The sequence below is a fragment of the Strongyloides ratti genome, scaffold srae_chrx_scaffold0000002 (assembly GCF_001040885.1).
Source record: "Strongyloides ratti genome assembly S_ratti_ED321, scaffold srae_chrx_scaffold0000002".
Taxonomy (NCBI): Eukaryota; Metazoa; Nematoda; class Chromadorea; order Rhabditida; family Strongyloididae; genus Strongyloides; species Strongyloides ratti.
Genome location: NW_020171510.1, coordinates 1,566,603 through 1,592,127, shown reverse-complemented (window position 1 = coordinate 1,592,127; position 25,525 = coordinate 1,566,603). Strand labels below are relative to the sequence as shown.

Below are 25,525 nucleotides of genomic sequence, written 5' to 3'. Positions count from 1 at the left end.
TTTATCAATATCTTTCCTTTTACAAATATTTATTGGACATGTTGTCCTATACCGACAAACAATCAATTAACAAATTTTTATCATTATTTTATTGTTTTATAATTTTTTATAGGTTTATTATCATGGCTAAAATATGTCCATTGTGTGGTCCAAAATTATCTACATTCCTTATGCTTATCTCAGCTTGGGGTGTTATTTTCCTTGGAATTCTAGGGGTATTTTTTTATACTCAAGCAGTTACATTATTCCCAGATCTTCATTTTGGTGAAGAAGGAGGTGTTAGTGAAGGGCCATCTGATACGTATGATTATACTTTTTTATCAACTTAATATTTAACTTTTTTTTTAGTGACATTGAAGTAAAATATTCTGAGAAAGCCACTCAATGTTGGATTGCAGCAGGAATGTATATTATCACTTTCATTGTTGTTGTCTGGCAAAACAAATATAATCCAGTATCAATTCTTTAAAATATTTCAAAACCTTTAAATTGATATATAGTACAATAACTTTTATTTCACTTTATAATCTACTTTAGCATAATTCCGATTGGTAAGATTATTAATATAAATTATATTTATAATTAAAATTTATTTTATAGACATAATGATAAAAAAATTAAACGCAAAATAACAATTATTTTTTTTTGGTATGGTGCTATGAATGTGTATTAAAGAATTTACACTAATTGATGTATATGTGAAAAAAAAAACCCTTGAATATTATGTAGAAATTATGTTCATAAGTTTATTATAAGATTATTTAACAAAAAAATTACCAATTTTCATAAGTACCAATACAGTTAATTTTTAAATAAAATATACCAATAATATAATAAATTTTTTTTATTAATTTTTTACTATTTTTTTTATATTTATTATTATAATCATGATTTTATATTACAATGAACGTGATATAATATACTTTGATATATTTATTAGGAAGTATATTTACTGAATAAAGAGTTTTGAAAAATCAAATAAATAAAATGTATTTATTGTACTCCAACGATATAGGTATTATAATAATAAATAAGAAATAAAAGGAAACAATTAAATTTTTATTTTTATATTGTTGTAAAAAGAGAATGAAAATTGTAATTAATAATATTCTCATGACAAAGATTATTAAATATACTCAAGATATATTTATATTATTTATATATGTCATTATAATAAAGAAGATATATTGGCAATTTTAGTATTAACATTTTAAGTATATAACAAGGATATATATAAATTTTTATAAATGACCCAAAACTTTTCATTCTTATAATATCTTTTTAATCCTAAAATTACTTAAATTTTATATTTAAATATATTTAAATTATTTAACTTTTTTAATAATTATTCAAAAATGATTTATTTATTTATTCTATCTATATTATTTTCTACTGTTTTATGTAATTTAAAAATTTTACCTATTAATAAAAATAAAGAATATGATATAGTAAGCTCAAATACAATTATAAATGGTCTTTCAATACCAAGAATGTTAAATGAATTAAAAAATTATAAAAAAGTTAGAAAATTTAAATGCATTGAAGTTATTGAATTTATTGATGAAGATACAGGTGAAGTTGTAGATGAAGAAATAATAAGAAAAGTTAAACCAAAAATTTTAATATCTAAAAATAAAAATAATATAGTTAACTATATGAAAAATATTGTTAGTAAGAAGGCATTCACAAAACCAACAGAAAATATTTTTCCTACATCAACAGAAAGATCAGAAATTAAAATTTTTAATAAAAAACATCCTAAACATTTGTCAAATGAATATTTTACAGTAAAAGATAACTTAGCGTTAGAAAAATTAATTGGAAAAAAATATTCCGAAGGAACTAGTGATAATAAAAATGAAAATAAAGAGATTATCTATAAAAAAAGTAATTATTTAAAAAATAAATATTCAAATTATGAAGACTTTTATAATAGAAGAATTTATAAAACAAATCATGTTTCAAAAAGTATTGAAGTAAGAATTAATATTTTTATATAAAATTAAAATTTATTTTAGGATGATAAGAAAATAAATAATTTAAACGAAATTGTGATACCAGTTGCAAGTCACTCCAAAAACTATACTGATTCTAATTTAATTTCTTCAAAAAGTATTGATAAAAATAATAATACTATTATTGAAGATAAAAAATTAATTAATAAGACATATGATATACCAGAATCTCCTCCATATATACCTCAAAGACCAGAACAAAGTTATTATTCTGAATATTATCAAAAAGAGAAAAAATATAATCATGACAAAAACTTGAATACTCGTGTATATGCAAAGTCAAATTATAAAAAAATTACTGAAGATGGTGTTATTGAAAAAAATATCATTTTTACAACACTAAAACCAATTATTACATCGTCAAATTTTTTTATGAATCAAGCGCCATTAAATTTTCCCAAACAATATAATACTACTAATTTAAAAAATGTAACAAATAATGAAGAACAGTCTTCAAAAAATAATTTAATAATGACAAAAGAAAATTGCCAAAAAATGAATTATTTTTCAAAGACATTTGGTATTAAAGATGTTCAAAAATGGGTAAGAAATAATTGTTTTTTTGTGCAATTTTATTTACCACAAGCAACATGTCAAGATATATATATGTTTGTTGATTCATGTTTTAAAAAATTTTTCCTAAAATAATTGTAAATATATATATATAATATTTTAATTTATCTTAATAATTGATAAATTTAATATTTTTAATAATAAGAAAAAATTTATTTTTAATAATTATAAGTAAATATAAAAAAAATCGTTTATCTTACAGATTTTGTAATAAAAAAAGCTGGCATTTTTTTTAATGTCATTATTTACGTAAATAAATTTATTCACAATTTTTTTATTTTAAACCAGCAATTGATTCAGCAATTGTTATTCCACCTCTTGCGACCATATCAGGTGACATGTCAAAATAAAGTATTGAAATACTTTCTCTTGGTATTGTAGTTTTTTCCATAACAAAATGTGTTAAGTCTCGTGACAATTCTTGAGTTTGTCTTGGAGAAAGTTGTCCAACGTTATTTATCTCAATCCAAATACTTGGTTGTCCAGGAACACCTCCAGATGACATAATTGTATGAGGTTGAACGAGCATAACAATTCTTGATTTATCTTTACCTAATTTTTCAGCTAATAAATCGGTAAATTCTGTACAAAAAGCATCAGTAAATGATGTTTCTGGTAAATTTGTAAACAAACGAACATATGGCATGTTAAAATCTATAATTAAAAAAAAAAACTAGCATACAGTTTACAAAAAAAAAATTAATTTAAATTTAAAACAAAAAAAAAATAATTTATTATTTTTCTATAATAATTATATATTGCTGAATATACTTAAAACCAAATTTAATAAATTTTCGTAATATAAAATGAATGTTTACTAGGATATTGCACATTTATATATGTGGAAGAGGAACCCCAATATATATTGTCTAATAATAATTTCGTTTAGAGAGAAAAATTTTTAATTACTATAACAATTATCAGTCAAAGAAATATCTTAAACTTTTATCAGCTGTAAGATAATAATACTTATATTCTGTTAGAGTGAATAAAAATAACAAAAAAAAAATTAATCAATGATTTTTTTATATATATAGAATAAGAATAATAATATTATAAGTAAAAAATAATCATAGAAGAAAATTTATTCAGGGACAATAGAAAAAGAACATTTTTATAACAAATATATACATTCAAGAGATAAAATGTTTTAGTATTATTAATATGTGTAGTATTAATATTTATTTGTTTCATAAAAAAATTCATTAATGTTTATAAAATTTTATAAAAGCATCTAATTAAGTGAATATTTTTATTTAAAACAAAAAAGATTTAATAAAAAACAACATAATGGAAATGTTTTAAAGTAAAATAGAGCTTTTTGTTAACTAAAGAAAGCTTTTTTTAGAACAATTTCTGATGCTTTAATTTAATTTTACACAATATAACTTAGAATTGATTTTTTCACCACATTTTATAAATTCATAGTGCATAATTTTTTTTAGAAACTTACTAAACAGGTACCACAACCGGTTCTTTATCATTTTATTTCCTCTTATTTAGTAGGGAAAATATATTAAAAATTATTTTTCTTTTATATATAAATAGTAAAAAAAGTATAAAAAAAAGTAATTGATATTTAATTTATCATTTTGTACATTTCAAAATGATAGTATTTTAATGTGGTAAGTCTAATGAATTTTTCTTAAAGTTATTCCTGTTAAAAAGTTTCGATTACTAAGGATTGAGGGCATTAAAGAAAAATAAAAAAAAGTATAATAAGTCAGTTCAGTTAGTTCATCTTTTAAAAATATTTTAATATACTAATTTTTCACCTATCGTTTTTCTATAATAAAATAAATTTTATTCACTAAATATTTTTAAAGTATATTGAAAGGTTCCTTAAAAAAATATAACCTGTGAAAAAAGAAACTATTATACATAAAGAAACCATAATAGTCTATAATAATCTATTAAATTTCTTTGAAAATATAACTTTATTCGATACATTTCTATTTTGATAAGAACAATTTAAATAAAAAATTTTAATATTAGAAAAATGTATATAAAATTTATTAGAAAACATCTGAAATTACCATAACTTATTTTTCAATAAATTATGATAATTAAAAAAGAGTAGAAGATAAAATCATAGAATATTTTTTACAACTATTCTTGGAACTGATTCTGATCTTTGAAACTGCTTTAATAATCCTTTATTTTCCGATTGGTCCTTGCGACGTTTCTATTTTTAGAAAATTCACTTTTTATCAAAATAGCAATTCTTTCTTCAAAAAAATTTAATTTAGTGTTAAGCTTTTGTTTTTCGTTATCATGATATAATTTAAACATTAAAAAATTTTTATTTCCTTTTTAAATATTCATTAATTAAATTTTTCTTTAAAACTCTGTAATTATTTATTTGTTGATTTAGCTGCACCTGTTTTTATTCTCAAACTATTTTATAAAATAATGTGAATTTTTTATTTGAAAAGTATGATAATAAATTGTAAAAAGATTATTTAATGCAATATTGAGGAATTACATCATTTCATTTTCAAGACGAAAGTATGTAGGTAAAGAAGAATATAAGGAAAATCGAATAAAATCAATCTATTTTTTTATAATAATAATAATTTGTGTGGTGTAACTGCATAGAGGTTTTATAAATAATTTTTATTTAGTATTTATAGTAAAAATTTGATCTTGGAATTAAAAAAATAAAAGAGTAATTTATAGTTTTATCCCTCTTTCAAATAATCATAACTTATTTCGAAATAATATTTTTTAAACTTATTATAAAAATATTTTATTATTTACAATAAAAAAGTACATCTTTTTTTAATTTTTATTTTCTTAATATATTTAGTTTTACATTTACTATAACCATCAAAATATGAAAATATTAAAGAAAGTTATAATTTATAATAAATTAATTAACTTTCTTTTGAGCACAGAAAACTTCAAGAAGTGTTTCTAAATTTAATATATTAAAATACTATAATCTTTATATTGAAATGTAAAAAAAAAAATAAATTGAATATCATTATCTTTTTTTATTTATATAAAAAATAAAAGTTATTTCAATGTTAGCATTGATAAAAAAAAGTTTTTTAAATAATATTTAATCGTTTTGAATATAATTTTTTGATAAGAAAAATAAAGTAAATTTTTTATTTTCTTTTTTAAAATAAAAAAAAGAGGGAAATAAAGCTATAGATAATTAATAAATGTTATCAAAATACTAATTTTATAGAGACTTAATTAAGTGTAATTATCGTCCAAAATACTAACATTTTTATTATGATTTATATATCATTTTTTAGAAGAGAATTATATGAATTAAACAAATAGTTTAGTTTTATTTAATCATTGCCAGTTATTTGATAAAACTAACTGTAATTTTTACGTATTTAAAATGATACATTTGATTTGAGACATTTAAATAAATTAAGGTTGAATCAAGTAAAAATTTAATTAATTTCTTTTTAACTTCTGGTACATTTAAAAGTTTTTATTAAAAACAAAAATGAATCAATTTTACATGCAATATAACAAAAATTTTTATTATAAGCTGTATAACTAAGTGTTGAATTTTCCTTTATGTAAAATATTTCGCTTAAATGATAGATAAAAACTTTAAATTTTAATTCAGTTTTACGATTTAATTGTTTAAGGAGAAAAAAGAAATTTATTTCATTTTAAATATTCTAATTTTAGTTTTACTGATAAATTGTTAAAGTTATTACCTCTTTATTTTTATAAATTTAGTTTTAATATTTATTAACAAAAAATAGCATATTAATGGTAAAAAAGTACATTGATAATAATAAATGTCTACAAATAATTTTAAATTGTAAGAATTATATGTCGTATAATATTTAATTACACAAAGTTTTGTGAAATTAAATTTTTAATGAACGTGTGATAACATACAAAAAAGGGTACTGTCTATCAATTCTTATATAAATTGGAAAAAAGAAAGAATTTAATATATAATTTTTGCAGTTCGTACTTAAGGTCATTTTTAAAAACAAAGTTACTGGTAGTAATGTTTATTTAAAATTTAGATTTATTGTTTTTTTTTTATTATTATCAATTAAACTTGATAAAGAATAAATGCCTTAAATAAACTTATTGTGTTTTGTTTGAAAAGAACTAGTTATCATCGGAGAAGAAGGTAGTAGCAAAGCAAAATCTAAAATAACTTTCTTGTAGAAGTTATAAAAGAAACGGATTCATTTTTGAGTATTTGTCATTATTAAGCTTGGTTATTCATTTCAGTAAAAAGTCTATCAAATTTGATTTTTAAAATGACTTGCAAATAAAAAAACATATTTTTTACATACTTTTTAATTTATTATTTGTAATATTTTAATATGACTTTAATAAAAACTAATTGTAAATTTTTTTTTTAAATTATAAACAATAAAATCTTTTTTTGATTTAAATATTCTCCTTTTTAAATAACAACATTTTTTTTTTTATAAAATATGATCATTTGTTATTATTTAATAAAGAATAGCAAAAAAATAATAGTCCTTTTCAACATTGGAATAAACTTTCAGTTTTTAAATCGAATTAAAATATTTAAAAAAAAAGTATTATAAAAATTTATTTTTTGTAATATTATAGTTGTATTAAAAAATTAAAAAACCATTTAATAAATCATTGTATAAAATATTAAAGATATCAATTTAAAACATTTATTATTATTATACTTAATAAAAATTTCAAAGCTAAATATAATAAAAAAAAAGAGTTTTCATTCTACAAAAATATTTATTTTTTTTAATTTAGTTTCAATATTTACATAATTAACAAATTGTTTTTTATTGACATACTCTTATATCAACTCTTATATTTTTATTTTTTAAAAAAAATTATATTAGTTTTATTATAAAAATGAAAATTATATAAAAATGTAAAAATTTTTAATGTTTATATTTTAATAGATGTGTTTTTTTTTATCTAAAAGTACAATTTGATAAAAAAAAAATTTAACTTTTGATTTATAAAATATATAGTAAATGTTTTTTATTATCAACAATAAATGTTGTGTTATCTTTTTTGTCCAATTTTTAACAAGTGGCATTTTTTTTTATAAATTTGTTAAAATTCATTTATTTCTAACAAATTAATGTACATATTTGCATATTCTTAAAATAACAAAAAATTATCCACCTCAACGTTATAATTTGATTAATATCATAATAAATAATATTTTTTAAATTTTATTCTTAATGAATATTTTTTGCTTAAAAAATATTTGAAATTTTTAAATATGGTTGTTTGTAAATGATAATTTCAAGTATTCTTGTTTAATGCTTATACTTCTTAAATGTTTTTGTTTTAAACTTTTTATTATAAAGAAAAACATAAAATAAATATAATTTTTATTCTATGTTTTGCTTTTATACTCTAAATATTAATAGAAGTAAAAAATGATCTAATTTTAAAATTTAAATTAGTTATTTTTATCAGTTAGTTGAAATCTTTGAGATTTTTTTGACTAAGTTAAATTTTTCAAAATAACAGTAAGTTTTTAATTTATATTAATAAGCAATCTTGTCAAAGTTGTCATTAAAGATATATTGTTAAGTGTATTGAATAATTGTGATAAACTTAAATTAAAAAAAACTTTTATTATTTAGAAAATATCTCCAGTAATTTACTTTAGTCAATCTTAATTATAAAATTTCTTTAAATAAAATTAAAAATAAAAGTTTAACTTTAAAAATTTTATTTATAATTTATTTTTTTAATAATTATATTGATAAATATTTTTTAATACATGCAGTAAGAAAAATTATGTCAAGACATATATTAAGTTTTTTAAAAATTAAAAGTTATTTTTCAAATTGTTTTTTAATAACTATAAATGGCTACAATTTTGAAAAATTAATTTTATTAGAACTTATTTTGTTATTATTTCTAAAAACATTATCTTTTTTTGCGTTAACTATTATTAGAAAACTTTGTAAATTTATCAAAATTCCACTTGAATTATTTTTACTTATTTTTATTTTTTTAATATTGAATTTATTTCATTCATTTTAAAGTTACATAAAATATTTTATTTTGATTATTAATGATATTTAATTATTATTATTTGTTAGTATTTTATATACTATTCGCTTAACTGTGTATATTTTAATATTTTTTTTTATATTTTTCATCTATGCTTATATATGTAAACTTAGATGTTTTATTGCACTATTAAAGAACATTTTTATAAATTTTCATAATAATAAGTTTTACATCTAATAGAAGTGTGATAAAAATTTTATGAAATAAAAAAGTAAATATTTTAAACTCTTTTTTTATAATTTTTAATTAAATATTATCTGTTAATGATAAATAAGTATGCTAATATTAAATATTTACATCATAAAATATGTGTGATTATACAACAATAAAAGATTTTTATTTATAATAAAATATGATAAAATTTTTTTTCAAATAAATTTATTATCATTTATATCTCTTTTATTTTAATATTAAAAACAGATAATTAGTGATATAATTTAAATCAAAACTTTTATTTATTAAACAAAAAGCCAAATTTTTTGCGTTCTACAATATTATATAACATATTTTCGTTTAAATTATACATTTAAATTGTTAATATATGTTTAAAAAAATATAAAATAACACTTTACAAAAAATGTATAATAATAATGTAGAATGAATATTAAAAATATTAGATTAAAATACAATTTAACCAATTTAGTTTATTTAAATATATTCTTATTATGTTCATTAATATTTTATACAATCTTTCTTAATATATTTGATAGAAAAAATTTCTTTTTTACTTTTCTAAATTATATTATATACAGCTTTTTATTTTTTCTAATTGTAGGTTTATATACCTTTTGCTAAGAAAGTAAAATATTTAAATATTAATCATTTTAGTTATATTTTGATAATATTATTTATTTTATTATATTCACAATATTTTTGCAATTAACTATTTACGGCAATTTCATTTATATCAATTTTAAATGATTCGTTTTTTTTCTTTTATAAAAAATTAATTTATGATTTAATCAGAGTAAGATTTGATTTTGAAAATCTTGCAATTTGATAAGAATATTTCTCTGTTTTTGATATCTTTTTTTTTGGTTAAATGTTCTCTTTTTTAATTATATAATATTTAATTAAAATTATATTCATTGAAAATAGATTCACTTCTTTTTAAAATTACTAAACCACAATAAGGCTTTAATTCTACATGTAATAAAATATTATAATGAGAAATTTGCCTATTAATTAATTTTTATTTTGAAAAAATTTTAAATAAATTCTAGTTTACCATTTTTTTCTTCTATCTAAAAAATTCTATGTTTAAAATCTATAATTGAAGTAGAAATTACGATAAATACATGTTGTTCTTTTTAATCTTCTTCTACAATGTAATTTGGTGTAACATCTCCTTCTACATATTCTTCGTAACTTCTAACACTTCTTGGATCATAACTATTATCAAGGAAACTCTAAATATTTTAAATTATATTTATAAAAGATTTTTTTTAATAATACTTACATTTGATGAAGAACAAGATGAAGATGTTGCCCAACTACTTTCTGAACTATTTATGTCTTCATGAACGCTATGACTAGTTACAGAACTTTTTATTGATGATGTACTCTTTTTAGATAAACTTATTTTTTCATAATTTTTTTTAATAGTATTTATAGATTCTTTTATATTTTGATCATCTGTCTCATAACTACCAGATGTTCTTGGAGTTACGGAAGGTGATGAAAAAGTAGGTTTTGATGTACCAAATTGTTCTAATGCAGTTGCTGGAATCATTGTTCTTGTCCTTCCACTTTTTTGTGTAATTAAATTATCATTATTTTCAAATTCACTCCATTCTTCATCATAATCATCATAAAAAATATTTGAACGTTCATCGCATATACTTTTTATTTTTGATGTTTTATTTATATCACCATTTTTTTCTTCATTCTTATCTAAAATATAAAAATAATCATTAAATAAAATTTTTTATAAATAAAACTACCATTTTTAATATCATTAGATGTTATATAATTTTTTGATATTTCATTTGAATCTACTTTACTTTTAACATCACATTTTCCATTAACACATTCTTTTGAAATATATTTTTTTAAAGGACAATGATAATGTACTTCAGGATGTCGTGATAGTGAATCACATCTTTGTCTAAAAAAATATCTTCTATGATATTCATCATCTAAACGTGGATCATCCTTAAATATTTGATCATCAAACTTATTTTTTTCAAAATTTTCATCATATACACCGTATACATTATTTGAATTTACTGAATAAGATGATTTTCTTTTATTATTTTTTCTTATATCACGTTCTCTTTGTTTTCTATATGTTTCATTTATAAATTGATCTGCCATATCAACTTCTTCCTTATTTTCTGTATCAATACATCTTGTAACAACTATTAATTTAAATCCATCATCAATTGCTTTATTTTTATATGCTGTATCTACTTCAATAACATTATATATTTGAACATGTTCATCTTTTTTTCTTTTTAAACAATAAGGTCCATCACCATTTGGTTCACCTTCAATTGATTTTGGAATTAATTTACCATCTGTCAAAATTGATAATCTCCGTTCATTATATTTATCAACAATTAAATTTTTTTCATATGCTTCTTTAAGCATTTTATCAATATAATTTCTAGGTGCTTTACGATTTCCATTATATATTAATGACAATGATTCTTCTGGGCAATGACTATCTAAACCAGGTGGTTTTTCAACTTCAAGAATTTTTTTATATTCTATATCATCATTATATTTTATTATATTTTTATCTTCAGTTGATGTTTCAGGTAAACTTTTTCTTCCATATTTTAATTTATTATTTTTAGATGTTAATGATGGAATATTTTCATTTTTTTTACTAAATTTTTGTTTAACTTTATTAAGTGATATTCCAATTTTAGATGTAACTTTACCAAATTCATTATCTATATTATCAGAATTATTATTTTTATCATCTACATTTTCAATAAAATTATTTGAATTTGGTATTGATGGTGTACTAAATGATTTATGTTCTATATCTTTATCTAAATTATTTTTATTTATTGGTTTTAATACTTCTTTTACTAAATCTGATTTATTATTAGGATAAGTATAATATTCATCACCATGTATATAATTACCACCACAATATCCTGGACAGGTAAATAATGTATTAAACCATATATGACCAATTTTAATGTCATCTTTTTTATAACCAATTATTTTAACTTGTGGTTCACAAAATAAATCAATTCTTATATCACCTTCTAAAAATATTCTTTTACCTGATTTATTAACAGTCCATCCATAACAACGACGTGAAATAATATCATTACCATCTTGTGGATTAAAAGGATTATATTGATCATCACCAATAGATGATGGATATGTTTTCCACATTTCTTCTTCTTCATCTGCTGCTTTACCTTTAAATGAAAATCCTTTACCACAAAATACTTCTATATCTCTATCAGCAACTCTTATTTTTAATAAACCTTTTGTAAATTTAGTATCAGATCTAGGTGGTCTTTCTATATAAATACCAACTAATTCAATTCTTAATGGAAAATAATTAAGATTTTTTTGACGAAGATGATGAAAATAATATACATATCTTCGTTGTGATGGTATAGTAACACCTTTATTATTCATTGTTCTTATAACACTATAATATTCCATAATTTTTCTTGGTGATTCATAAAAATTTATATAAACAAGATAAGCACATATCATAACACCTGTTCGACCTTTACCTGCTTTACAATGTACAGCAACAATATTTCTAGGATCTTCTTGTAAATATTTATGTACTTCTCTACAAAATGGTGCCATTAATTCTAATTTTGGTGGATGATGATCAGTCATTTGAAATATTCTAACCCTATTATCAAAATTTTTTTCATCATATCTAAATTGTCCACGTAAATTAAAAACAAGATAATGTTTAGAATGATATTGTTCTAAAAAATTTTTTGTATCTTCCATACTATTACGATAAAATTTTTCTGAATGTTCAGCTGGATAACCCATAGCTATTATTCGATCTGTTATATCTAAAAAATTTAATTTATATTGTTATATATTAACATAAAAAAAATTGTTTGTAATTCTTTTAAATATATATACTTTAATAATATTTATAAAAATATAATAAATAATTATTTTAATATATTTTTTTTATAATTAACTTACATGTTAAATCTAAATTGAAATCATCACAAATATAACGTCGCCTATTTTGACTAACAATTTTTCTTAATGGGTTATAAATTTTTCCAGAACTTTGAGTACCCATAATTGTAGCTGAATTTGTTTTTGCAAATTTATTAGAATCAATATAATATTGAAGATAACTTCCAGAGTCTTTTAATTCTTTATTAGAGTCGTTAAATGTTAATAGATATTCTTTGTTAGATAAGAAATTTTTTTTAGTTGTTAATGTATCATCATTCATAGAAAAACTTTCTTCTTTTATTGTATTTTGATTTAATGTATTGGGAGAAAATGATTCACTGATACAATTTGTATGACAAATATTGAATAAATCAATTGATGAAGAATTTGTCAAAGTAGTTATGCCGTTTGAGGTAACTTTTGAATGAGATGAGGATTTTAAATCATTTATATTTATCATCTTTTTATTTGATAAATATGATAATAACTTTATATCTAACCTAAATAATTTATAATAAAAAAAAAAAGTATCAATTTTTTTTTTATCAATTTTATTTATAAAACGTACAGTGATGAGAATAGTAATATATAGTCAGTACTAGTAACTACCTCTTTAGTTGAGGACATAGAATTATTACAGGTAATTAAATCAGAATTAAAATTGACATTTTTTTTTTTGAATAAAATTGTTTTGTGATAATATTTTTGACCCTGGTAAAAATATATAGTATCTTTACTTCAAGTTCTGAAAATTGAAAAGAACTTGATAAACTATTATAAATAGGGCTTTTTAAGAACAAACTAATAGAAGAGAAAAGGTTATTAGTATAAAATAAGAATCCCTAGCTTATATTATATATAAAAAGTATAAAATATTCTCTCTACAAATATTTAAAAATATATAAATTTATTATTTTCTATTTAAAAAAAAAGCTAAGGTTTGGTTTTAAAATTTATTTATGATTATACACTTTTAATAAAATTTTTTTTATTTTGTATATAAAAAAAAGAGGAAGTAATTTTTTTATTTTATAAAATAGTATTTAATTAAAATTACATTTGCAGTTATTTAAGAGAAAACAAAAAATGAATAATTACATTAACATAATGATACTTAAACTAGAATATAATTATTTTTTTATCTAATTTTTAATAACATTAAATAAAAGAAAAGTAGTAAAATTAAGTATTAATATTTTTAAATAATATTTTAAAATTAATTATGTAATGATAAAAGTTAAAATATAACGTTAGTAAATAAAAAAAATGCTTATTAATATTAAAAAGAAAAAAAAATTAATTACAAAATTATATGAGAGGATTTAAAAGCATGGATTAAAAGAAAACTTATCATACAGGAATAAATATATGTGTTAAATTTTAATATATTTAAATATAAATAGTTTAGAAAATATATTTTATGTAACATTTTTTTTAATATTAAAAAAAATGATAATGATACACTTTTATATGTTAATTTTTTTAAAATAAAAAAATTACAGTAAATATCTTTTAATAATAGTTAAAATCAGTCAAAAGATATATATATATATACATTAAAATTGTTACATTTATTATAAAAAATTTTTTATCCATCATCCTATTTTCTTTTCTGCTTTGTCATAAAATATAATTTTTATAAAAGTATATATATATCTGTAAGAAAATGTCTAAATATAGTTATATAATTGATGTTTCAAATTGGAATCATTTTTAAGGAAAGAAATATGTAGATATATATATTATATAACTTGTACTCTCTTTTTAAGTTATGCGTCACTGACTTCGGTTGCCATATTTGGAATTGTATTCATTAAATTTTCTTTTACAAGAGTAACATATTTTATCTAATTCCTTTAAAACAGTTATATTAGAATTTATTAATAAAAACGAATTTTTAATAGAGGTAGAAGCACCAATAAATAAGAAGTACTTTTTGATAAATTGTGTTTCTTTAATTAATATATATATATATATAATTTTATTTAATTGGAAAATTAATAAGCATGTGCATTAAAGAATGTTATATATACCATAATAATATCTCGTGTATCCTTTTTTTCTACTTTTTACTTTATTAAAAATATACTATATATATAAAGACATTATAATTTATTATAAAAAAAAAAGAATTAATTGATTATAATAAAAAAAAAAACTAAATGTCTTTTTTATAAACTTAAATGCGAGCCAAAATTTTATTTCTTAAATAACGTAAAATGTATTAAATAAACTTAACAAAAAATATTTTTAATGAAAAACTATGAGAATAAAATAAAAATATTATTAAATTACAAAATATTCTAAATCATATAATTTTTTAGACATATTGTTTGTATCAAATTATCTTGTACATTTGAATTGGACTATTTAAACTTTATAAAAATACAATTTTTATATATGTGGGAAATTTTAAAAGGACGTTATTTATAATTGTAATATTAAAATATAAAAATTTGTCCTTGAATAAAAATCAATCATTATGAATATAAGCTAAAATTACATATTTTTAATTGAAAATTTGATCCTATTAATGTAAAAAAAAATTTTTTTTATATTATTTTTATATCAAATAATTTGATATATTAATGTTTTGAAATATAAAATATGGGTAAAGAAGTCTTAAATGAATGAATGGTAAATAAGTACATAAGCTAAATATGAAGTATTTTATAGTGGTAGTTTCTTGTTGATTCAAATTCTTATATTTAAATATATATATATATATATATATGAACACATTATAATGAGGTTGTCAAATAATTTTTTTTTCTTTATTAAAAAGAATACTTTTTTTTTATCAATAAATCCATCCTATAGTTTTTTTCTTAAATTTTTTTTAATAAATATATTTTGTGACATCTTTAACCTTCTCACCACCAACACAATTTTAAAATGAATGCTTTTAGTTCAAATAATTTTTAAAACTAGTCATTTCTCAATTTTAAATAAAAAAAAATTAAAAAAAAAAGATAGATCAAATATATAAAAATGAAAAGCAATTAAAAATAATTAAAATGTATAGATTGTTAAATTTGAATATTAAATAATTATAGTACATAAAACTGACATTAATAATTATTAATTTAATTATCTAAATCATTTGCATTACATTAATAAACAAAAAAAAATTAGTTATTTTTAAATAAATATTTTTCTAATACTGTCATTTTAAGATTATTAATTTTTTATACATATACGCATTTGTATATTTTGACGTCAATTGGCGTTGAAAAGGTTAATATATTTAAAAAGCACATTTATTAACACAAAATTAAAATTACTTATTTTTTAGTGTAAAATTTTTTATTTAATATTTTTTTTTAAATTAAAAAGATTATCAAGTTATTCTAAAATTTAAAATAAAATAAGTATATAAATTTTTTTTTATAATTATAATATAATATATTATTAATGTAAAATTGTTAAAAAAAAGTATTTTTTAAAATCTTTTAAAAAAAAAAGATTTTTTTTTCATAAAATTTACTTTAAAAATTATGAAATATGAATTAAAAAAAAATAAAGTTTTAATTTTTGCAGTATTTATAGATATCATAAATAAAAATAAATCTTACAAGTCTTTTTTAATATTTATAAAATTTCTTTAATACATCTTTAAATATTTTATTTTTATATAAAATAACAATATGGCATTTTAAATGATACAATAAAAAAACTGTATTTTAATTGATGTGATCATATATAAATAAAGCAAGATAAATAATTCATAGATTATAGAATTTCATATATACAATTGAAGAGATAATATATTAATATATAAAAATATGCATATCTATTTTCATTGCCCTTAAACTTTGTTTTCTCTGCACTTCTTTGATCATTGAACCCTTAGACAATACTTAAAGTAACATAATATTTAAAATTTTTATATCAATTGGTATAAAAATCATTTTGAATGAGGAGTGATATCTTTTTATTTAAAAATGCTTAAAATAAAAAATCAATATATATATAATTCCATTTAAAGAAAAACACTTTTTATATAATATATGTAAATTTTTATTATAATATATACATTTTATTATAACAAAATTTATAAATATAAAAATTATCAAAATTGTTTAAACTATTAGTTTTCTAAGTTAAATATATATATATTCCTTATTTTAGTACTAAAAGAATAAATTATATTATTTTTAAATTCTAAAAATACCCTCGAGCAATTGTTAGAATTTTAATACTAAAGAAACATTTTTGCATGTTTTATAATAATTTTCTAAACAACAGAATTTAATATAAAAATGTAATTAACCTTTATAGAAACCATCTGAAAACTTATTATCATTTTTAATTAATTTATTTTAAAATCACTATTTAGTAATAGTATATTAAATTTTATTATTAAAAAAAGGAAGAAATATTTTAATGTAAAAATTTTTTTTTACAAAATAATCAAATTAAGTATAATAATTTTAAACGTTAAAATATAAAAATAAACATTAAAATAAAATAACACAAATTTTCAAAGCAAAAAAAAAAATAACATATAACAGAAAAATATATATATATATTAATTTATTATAATTTTTATTAATAATAATAAAGATAAAAATAAAGAAATTGTTATATATTTTTGAATACTCTTAATCTATTATATGTTTTTGTCTCTTAAAGATAAAATACTAAAATAAATATTATAAATATATGGCATAGTTACAATAAAATTGTCTATTTATATCCAATAATCTTTGATATATGATTTAATATTTTTAACAAAAGAGGAAGAGAATTTTAAAATGTAAAATATTTACATCATATAACTATTAATAAGTGCATAAATTATCTTCCTAACGGGTTCATATTTATAAATTTTTTTTAACAACAAAGTATATATGTACTTTGTTTAAATGAAATATTACATTAAAAATTTAATTTATGGATATTATTAAAAAATTTTAAAATTAAGCAGCCTAAAAATAAACATTTATTTAAAAGTTATTTAAAAAAAAGAAGACCAAACGTATATTATGTAATATTAAAATAATATTATTTTTAAAAAAGCTTTAAATTATCTTTAACTGTAATACATTTATAGAAGTTAATGAACTCATTTGTTTTATCAAAAATAATTATGTATTCAATATGTAAACTTTGATGAAAGATAGTTTATTGCGCATTTAGAAATATATTTTCAATGAAAACTATTTTTATATTAATTTTTAGTCATAACTATAAATTTACATAAGAATTTTTAGTATATATATATATATATAAAAATAATTAATTATATTTTTATATTTTAATGAACCTAATTTAACAAAATTTTTTAAAAAAATGTAAAGCAAAACATTTTTTTCTTTTTAAATTTATTAAAAAAAAAAGTAATAAAGAAATATATAATCTTCTTATTTTAATGCATTTTTAATTGTTATTCACAAATACAAGTAATTATTTATTTCTCTCTAATATAAGTTTTTTGCAAGATCATTTTCAAATAAATTTTGATAAAATTAATAATTACTCTAATTAATCAGTAACATCTTTTTTTTTCACACATTCTCTAACTTTATTTACTATCATAATATATTAAAATTACCAAAAAAAATAAAATAAAATAAAATAGTTATTTAAATAATAGAGAAATAAATTTTTTTTTAATAAATACATCAACAAATATATCCAACAAAAATAATATTATATGAACTTCAATGTCATTTTCTTAAAAATTATAATTCTTTCGTAAAATCTTTATTTCATCAATTACGAAAGTTACTTCAGATGATCATCCATCCGATAATTTAAAATCAACCTTGAGTAAAGAAAAAAAAAATATAATACATATTTACAAATATCCGGTAAGATTTATAATTTGAAAATAAAATTGTACTTTTAAATTTTTTAATAGCCATAAAAAAGTTTATATTAAATTTTTTTAATATAATATAAATAAAATGTTTTTATAGTTGTAAAAAGATAGGTTTTAAATTATACTTTTTTTAAAAAAAATTTATTTGATTTTATATTTTATCTCTAAAAACTAATTAACTAAATAGGTAAGACATTTCTTATCAAGGTAAATATATTTTAGATAATTTTATTTTCTTCATTTTATTTTATAAAAAAAATGACAATTAAATTTTTAGACAGTTATTAAAATATAGTTAATTGACAACCATACTTATCAGATTTTAAAACTATTTTTTTTTTTGTTTTAATAAAATAACATAAATTATTGTTTTAAAAAAGATAAGAGATAACGTGACAATAAAATATGCTTCATCTACCACACATATATATGTTAATGTTTTAAAACGAAAATATTTAGAATAATCGTTTATATAACCATAAATTAATTAAAAACTTAAAAAAAAAATTAATTTTATTATATTTCAACTTTAATATACTGTAATATTAAAGAGAAAATAAAAATATATAATTTTTCCATTTATATTGTATTATACATTTACCTAAATATTATATAATACCTAAAGTGCAACAAAGCAAAAAAAAATATATTTTAATTTTTTTTTTAAATAAGTATTAATATACTTATAACATAAATGTTTAATGATCAACAATATTAAATATATATATATATATATATATATATATATATATATATATATATTTAAAAAATATTTCTTATTTGAATGGTAAATATATAAGTGTATTTCTTTAATATACTTACCTTAAAAAAATATCTTGGTGTACAAACTTTTGTTTAACTTTAAGTTTTACAAGTACAAATGTAATTGAAATTTTACTTTGATTTTCCAAAAAATTATTATATTTGCACAAAATAAATATTTTTAAGTATGTTATTATTTTTTTAATATATAAAAAAATATAAATATATAGATGACGGTAACTGAAAATTGAAGGATGAAATAAAATATAATATTGTTATGTCAATAAAAAGCATCTTATCACACCATTTTATTACATTTGACAAAAAATTTGTATACTTATAAAATTAAATGAATATTAATTGTTGTTGTAAAGAAAATTATAAATATATGTTATATTTAGTAAATTTTTAAATAAAAATACTGATAGTTAAAATAATAAAAAAAAATGTTTGGATATTCATTGATATATCAGTATTTAAAAAAAATATTGTAATTAACGTTTTTAAAAGCACAATCTTTTTTGTTTAATTATCAATTCCTTCAGAGAATAAATGAAATATATGTATATGTTATATGTGTTTAAAAATTAATTTTAAAGATGCTTTCATAATAAAACTACATAAAAATGATTAAATTTTAACATGCATATTTATATTTTCTTAAAAACAGTATATAGAAAGTACATTTAATGAAAATCCTTTTTTAGGTCTGCATTTTATATATATTTAGTTTTTTTTTTTAAATGCCGATTAAAAGAGTGGGAGTGGAATAATTTTTTTATTTAAAACAAAAATATTTTCGACCTAAGATTTTTTTTTTATTACAATTCAAATAAATAATTTTGTTTGTTTCCTGACAACATAAAATTTTGTGAAAATTTTTAATTAACCGAAACTGGTCATAATGTTTTCTTCATAATATTTTTATAACTACAATAGAAAATTAATAAATCATAATTCAATGTTAAAGAAAGGTTATCACTTATAATATAATTGATATAAAAGAATATATATTATGAAATTTGTGTTAATATAAATTGAAAATGTATATATAATTTATTTATTATAAATAACATTATTTTTAATATACATAAAAACTGAAATTAATAATTTAAAAAAAAAATTATTAGTTTTAACAATTCAAGCGATAATAATTTATTGTTATCAAAACAAGTTAAGATCATTAAAAAAATTTTAAAATGTGATTTAATTTATCAACGGAATTTATATTTAGTAAAATTAATAAATTTTGAAAAATTATATTTTTAAAATTTTTACTTTTTGAAAAAGTTTTACAATACAAATTTAAAAGTATATATAAAAAAAATTTTCTTAAATATATTTTCATAAATATAATCTAATTTTGTTATATTTTGTAATAAAAAGAAAAATATTTATGAATTGGTAAGTAAAGTTTTTATTACAATATCATATATAAAAATATTTTTTATTTATATATATTTAAAAAATTAACAAAAAAAAATTAATTGTTTAAATGAAAAAAAAATTATTAAAATATTAAACTAATAATATGAGATTGAAAGATATAATAATTTCATAAAATCTTAAAATACAAGAATACCAATATTCAACTATTTCAAAAATAATAAAGAAATAAGTTATAGTTTTGTTAAAGCCAAATCCCACGCATTCACTTATACATATCCAATATCATCTTTCTGATTAATTGACAAAATTTGAGATAAAAGTACTATTTTTTTTTCTCAATAAATAATATATAGTGAATGTATAAAACTTTAGCTTCAAAATGCTATTTAATTTATTCTTTTTTCTCACGACGTTTTAAAAATAATGGGTTATTTGATTCAGGGAGACTTTTAAGTTGGACCTCTCTTTTTACCGATTTTTTTTGCGATGTTTCATCATCATCATCACTATTTTGATCAATTATTTTATGCCATTCAATTTTATTATCAAAATTTTTATCAACTTCAAAAATAAATGGAATTTTATTAAAATGTTTTATCCATTTATGTTCAAGAGCTTCTTTAACAGTTAATCGGGTATTTGGATCAATTTCTAACAATTTTTTAATAAAATCTTTTGCAACAGCAGACACCATATCCCATTCTGGAGCTGGGAAATCAAATTGACCTTCTCTAATACGTGCTTTCATTCCAGGAGAAATTGGTTGACCATTAGTTGAATAAAATGGTGGATAACCACATAAAAGTATATATGTTATTATTCCAATTGACCATACATCACAACTTTTGCAATATTTTGATGAAGATAAAACTTCTGGTGCGACATAAAATGGTGTGTAGCATGGTGTTTCAAGAGAAACTTCATCTTCAGTTGAACACCGTTTAGCAAATCCAAAATCTGTCAATTTAAGAATAGATGTTTCATTTTCATTTGTAAATAATAAATTTTCAGGTTTAATATCTCTATGAGCTATATCCATATCATGTAAATATGATACTATATGACATATCTTACAAACAACTTCAGAAGCTTCTTTTTCTGTAAAACCATTGCAAATTTTTTTTTGAATTCTTTCAAATAATTCTCCTCCCATCATTAATTCCATGATAACAAGTAAATAATTTATACCACCAATATTATTACCAAAAACATCATATATTTTTACAATATTAGGATGTTGTGATACTAATAAATGAAGTTCAATTTCTTGTCTAGCTTTATGACCATCTTTTAAAATTTTTAAAGCATAATTTTCTTTTGTTTTTTTATTTACACATGATTTTACTTTACCATTAATACCAACACCAAGTTCTGACTATAAATTAAAAAAATAATATATACATATATCAAATTTAAAAAAAATGAAATATAATATTAAATAAAGTAAAAAATGTACTTTATATTAAATTTTTAATTTTATAAATATGTATATTTATATATACATATTTTTTTTTATTAAATAGTAAAAAGAGGTAAAATTAAACTCTTTTCATTTGACATATTATCTTTAGATAACTTAAGTAGAAAAAATTTAATTAACAAACCTGCCAGTCAATTATATATTCATTATCAATGGGATAATTTTTTACTTTCATTGTAATTTTGCCTTTCTTTAAATATATTTTATAAGAAATAAATTCTGAAAAGTAAAATATTTTATTTTTAAAATAAGAAAAAAAATATATATATATATATATTATAAAATTAAATTAAGAAAAATAAATGTAAAGATACTTTTAATTGAAATTAACTGACCATCATCTTTAAGTTATATTTAAAAATTATATCAAATGTTTATTAATTATAAAAATAATCTAAATATGTAACATACTTCTTAAGATGTATATATAATCATGACTATAGTAATATTGTAATATATAATTTTTATAAACAATAGTTATTACATTAATAAGATAAAAATTTATATAAAACCCTGATTAAGGTATAAAATAGGTTTCCATTTTTATAAAAATATAATTAATATTAGTAATTCTAAAAAATTTGTTATTTTTATAAATTAATTTATATAAAAATATGTACTTTTAAAATTAAAATTAAAATAATATTTTTTAATTTGATTAAAATATATTAAAATATCTTTATCATTATATTGATGATCAATGTAAGTAGTAATTCTTCTTATTTTAAAACTTTTATAATGAATCATTTTATCTTATTGATATTAAATTATAATATTTAGATAAAATGTAAAGAATATATAAAGTTTTTTTTTAACATTTTTCTATTCTTAAAAATAAGTTGTTTTTTTTTGTTGTTAACTCATAATATAATTTTTATATAAGAGTATACCAATAAGATTATCTTATTGGAAAATAGTTTATTAGAGAAAATATTAAGTAACTAAAAAAAGTATAGTAAAATTGTTGTAAGATTATTTATTTTTTTTTATAATTTTGACATTGTTATGACAAAAATTTATGTATTATTATTATAGAGATATAGGCATGTGTTAAGTAGTGCCGGTCAATTTATTCTAACAAAAAATATCTTTATATTATGAGAGGGACAGAATTATTTTTTATATCATATCTACGGCATATTTTTATTTTCTTTTTTTACAAAAAAAAAATATTTGTATATATTTATATTTGATATAAATAATAAATGATAAATAAAATGATTTATGAATATTTAATATAATATAAAATATATATGTATATAAATATATATATATATTATTAGCTATTACTAGTACTATATTATTAGGTAACCATTAAAAACTAAAATTTACATATTAAACAAACTTTTAAAATTAACATATTTTAAAATTTTCATACTAAATAATAAAATGAAGTAAGCTAGAAATACTATATAATAGAAGAATTATAATCTATAAAATTATTTAAATAATAAATTATACTAAGTTTTAGGTTAAAAAATTTATTTATATTATATACAATTTTTTTTAAAAGAAAAAAGTAATAAAAGTGATAAAATAATAGATAGAATTTAGAAAACATGTATATTATAATATTGATCAAAAATAAATTTTTGTTAACATTTAACAAAAAAAAAAAATTCTATAATGTTATTTTTAACCACATTACATAAATTGGAACATTGTTTTTATTATATTTTTAGCTATATATATATAATATAAATCTTTTCAAATATTTTTATTATCCTACTATTTATAATTTTAATAATATTTATCTGCCTATACTGGAAAAATTTTTTAAATATCAAAATTATTCAAAACATACTATATATTTTAATTATAGTTTAAATTAATTTAGTTCAGTAAATAAAACACGAGTAATGTTACTTTTTAATTCCTCCTATTTATAATAAGTTTTTTGACATAAGACAAAAGTTTGTGTTTTTAACAAAACCTAATTTATAAATAAGTTATAAATGTTCACTTTGTATTATATATATATATTATAATGCTAAGTAAATTATAAATAAAACTGATTGAATCTATTCTTTCTCAAAACATGATAATATCAATTATGTATATATATATATATATACTAAACATTTTCCGAACAAAGGTAATATACGTATAAATATGACAAAAGTATTATAAGTTTTGATAATAGTTTATAATAAAATCATATACAAAAATAAGTTTTATTTTCTATGATATTAATTCTAATTTTAATTAAATATAAATAATATATGAATTTTTTATTTTATTTTAAATATACTATTATATTAATTCATTTTTTTTACAAACAATATTATTATTATTTCTAACTTTTTAAAAAATCACCTGATAATGAGTATACAAGTATTTATTTAAAAATTTATGAATAAAAAAATTAAAATATTATTATACAAAATAAAACTTATAAAGTAAAATGTTTAAAATAACATAAAATTTTAAAATTATAAAATATTATCTTTATCAAAAAATTAACATTATAGTTATCATTTATAATTAAAAAAAGAAATATAAGACAAAGTTTATTCTTTTAACGTAACATTTTAAAGTATATCTTTTTATTCAAAATGGTCAAAAGAAATGCATATTTATTTTTATACACAACATTAATATTATAAAATAGATGTCTACTTGTACTTTTAACAAAAGTGATGTCACAAATAATAATTTTGTTTAATAAGACTTTTGATAATTTATACCATATCTTTTATATAATTTTTATTTTATTTTACTATATTATTATATTTAGTAATAAAAATATTTTTTCTTTTTTTTCAAAAAAATTAAAGTAATTATATTTGAATAAAATAATATCATCTTCAAATTTTAAAATAATTATTATATATTCTATAAAAAAATTATATACAATTTTATATGAATATATATATATATATACCTGTCAAAATAGAACAAATAAAAGTTTATTAAATTATCTATCTACTATGAATTTTTTTTCAATCAAATAAAAAAAATTTGAAATTTTAAAATAAATAAGTAAAATAACGTAAAATAAAATACTTTCTAAAAAAAAATATTTATAATGATAAAAATTTATAAAAAAATCATACAAATCAATGTCACCATAAAAAAGCGCATTATTGTCAATATGGGTCATAATTTTATTATGTAATGATTAATATAAATAAAAGTATATAAAATTCAAATTTAATAACTAAAAAAAATATTTATATAGGTAGAAGAAAAATTTAATATTATTAAATAATAAAACATTGAGGTTTGATAAAATAATTCATAAAACAGGTGTTAAATTTTTTTTTTTTATAAGAAAAATGAATTATAATAGTTTGTTGATTTATTATAAATCAACAC

The 25,525-nt window shown here is 17.4% G+C and overlaps 5 protein-coding genes across 5 annotated transcripts; 2 read left to right on the top strand and 3 right to left on the bottom strand.

Moving 5' to 3' along the window:
* Positions 1–122: 122 nt before the first annotated feature.
* Positions 123–527, top strand: SRAE_X000133100 (Hypothetical protein; the record flags this gene model as incomplete). The annotated part of the gene is made up of 3 exons (XM_024647741.1): positions 123–301; positions 349–454; positions 501–527. 3 exons carry the CDS (start codon positions 123–125, stop codon positions 525–527), a joined length of 312 nt encoding a protein of 103 aa, XP_024498795.1.
* Positions 528–1,490: 963 nt separating this feature from the next.
* On the top strand, positions 1,491–2,663 carry SRAE_X000133000 (Hypothetical protein; the record flags this gene model as incomplete). Its single annotated transcript, XM_024647730.1, has 2 exons — positions 1,491–1,976; positions 2,019–2,663. The coding sequence occupies 2 exons, from the start codon at positions 1,491–1,493 to the stop codon at positions 2,661–2,663; spliced, it is 1,131 nt and encodes a 376-aa protein (XP_024498794.1).
* A 199-nt stretch (positions 2,664–2,862) lies between these two features.
* Positions 2,863–4,072, bottom strand: SRAE_X000132900 (Macrophage migration inhibitory factor family and Tautomerase/MIF superfamily domain-containing protein; the record flags this gene model as incomplete). Its single annotated transcript, XM_024647719.1, has 2 exons — positions 2,863–3,242; positions 4,042–4,072. 2 exons carry the CDS (start codon positions 4,070–4,072, stop codon positions 2,863–2,865), a joined length of 411 nt encoding a protein of 136 aa, XP_024498793.1.
* A 5,856-nt stretch (positions 4,073–9,928) lies between these two features.
* On the bottom strand, positions 9,929–13,376 carry SRAE_X000132800 (Phosphatidylinositol 3,4,5-trisphosphate 3-phosphatase and dual-specificity protein phosphatase PTEN; the record flags this gene model as incomplete). The annotated part of the gene is made up of 5 exons (XM_024647708.1): positions 9,929–10,027; positions 10,078–10,511; positions 10,562–12,628; positions 12,768–13,249; positions 13,318–13,376. 5 exons carry the CDS (start codon positions 13,374–13,376, stop codon positions 9,929–9,931), a joined length of 3,141 nt encoding a protein of 1,046 aa, XP_024498792.1.
* A 7,742-nt stretch (positions 13,377–21,118) lies between these two features.
* Positions 21,119–25,310, bottom strand: SRAE_X000132700 (MAP kinase-activated protein kinase 2; the record flags this gene model as incomplete). The annotated part of the gene is made up of 4 exons (XM_024647697.1): positions 21,119–22,102; positions 22,332–22,426; positions 22,619–22,644; positions 25,264–25,310. 4 exons carry the CDS (start codon positions 25,308–25,310, stop codon positions 21,119–21,121), a joined length of 1,152 nt encoding a protein of 383 aa, XP_024498791.1.
* Between the last annotated feature and the right edge of the window lie 215 nt (positions 25,311–25,525).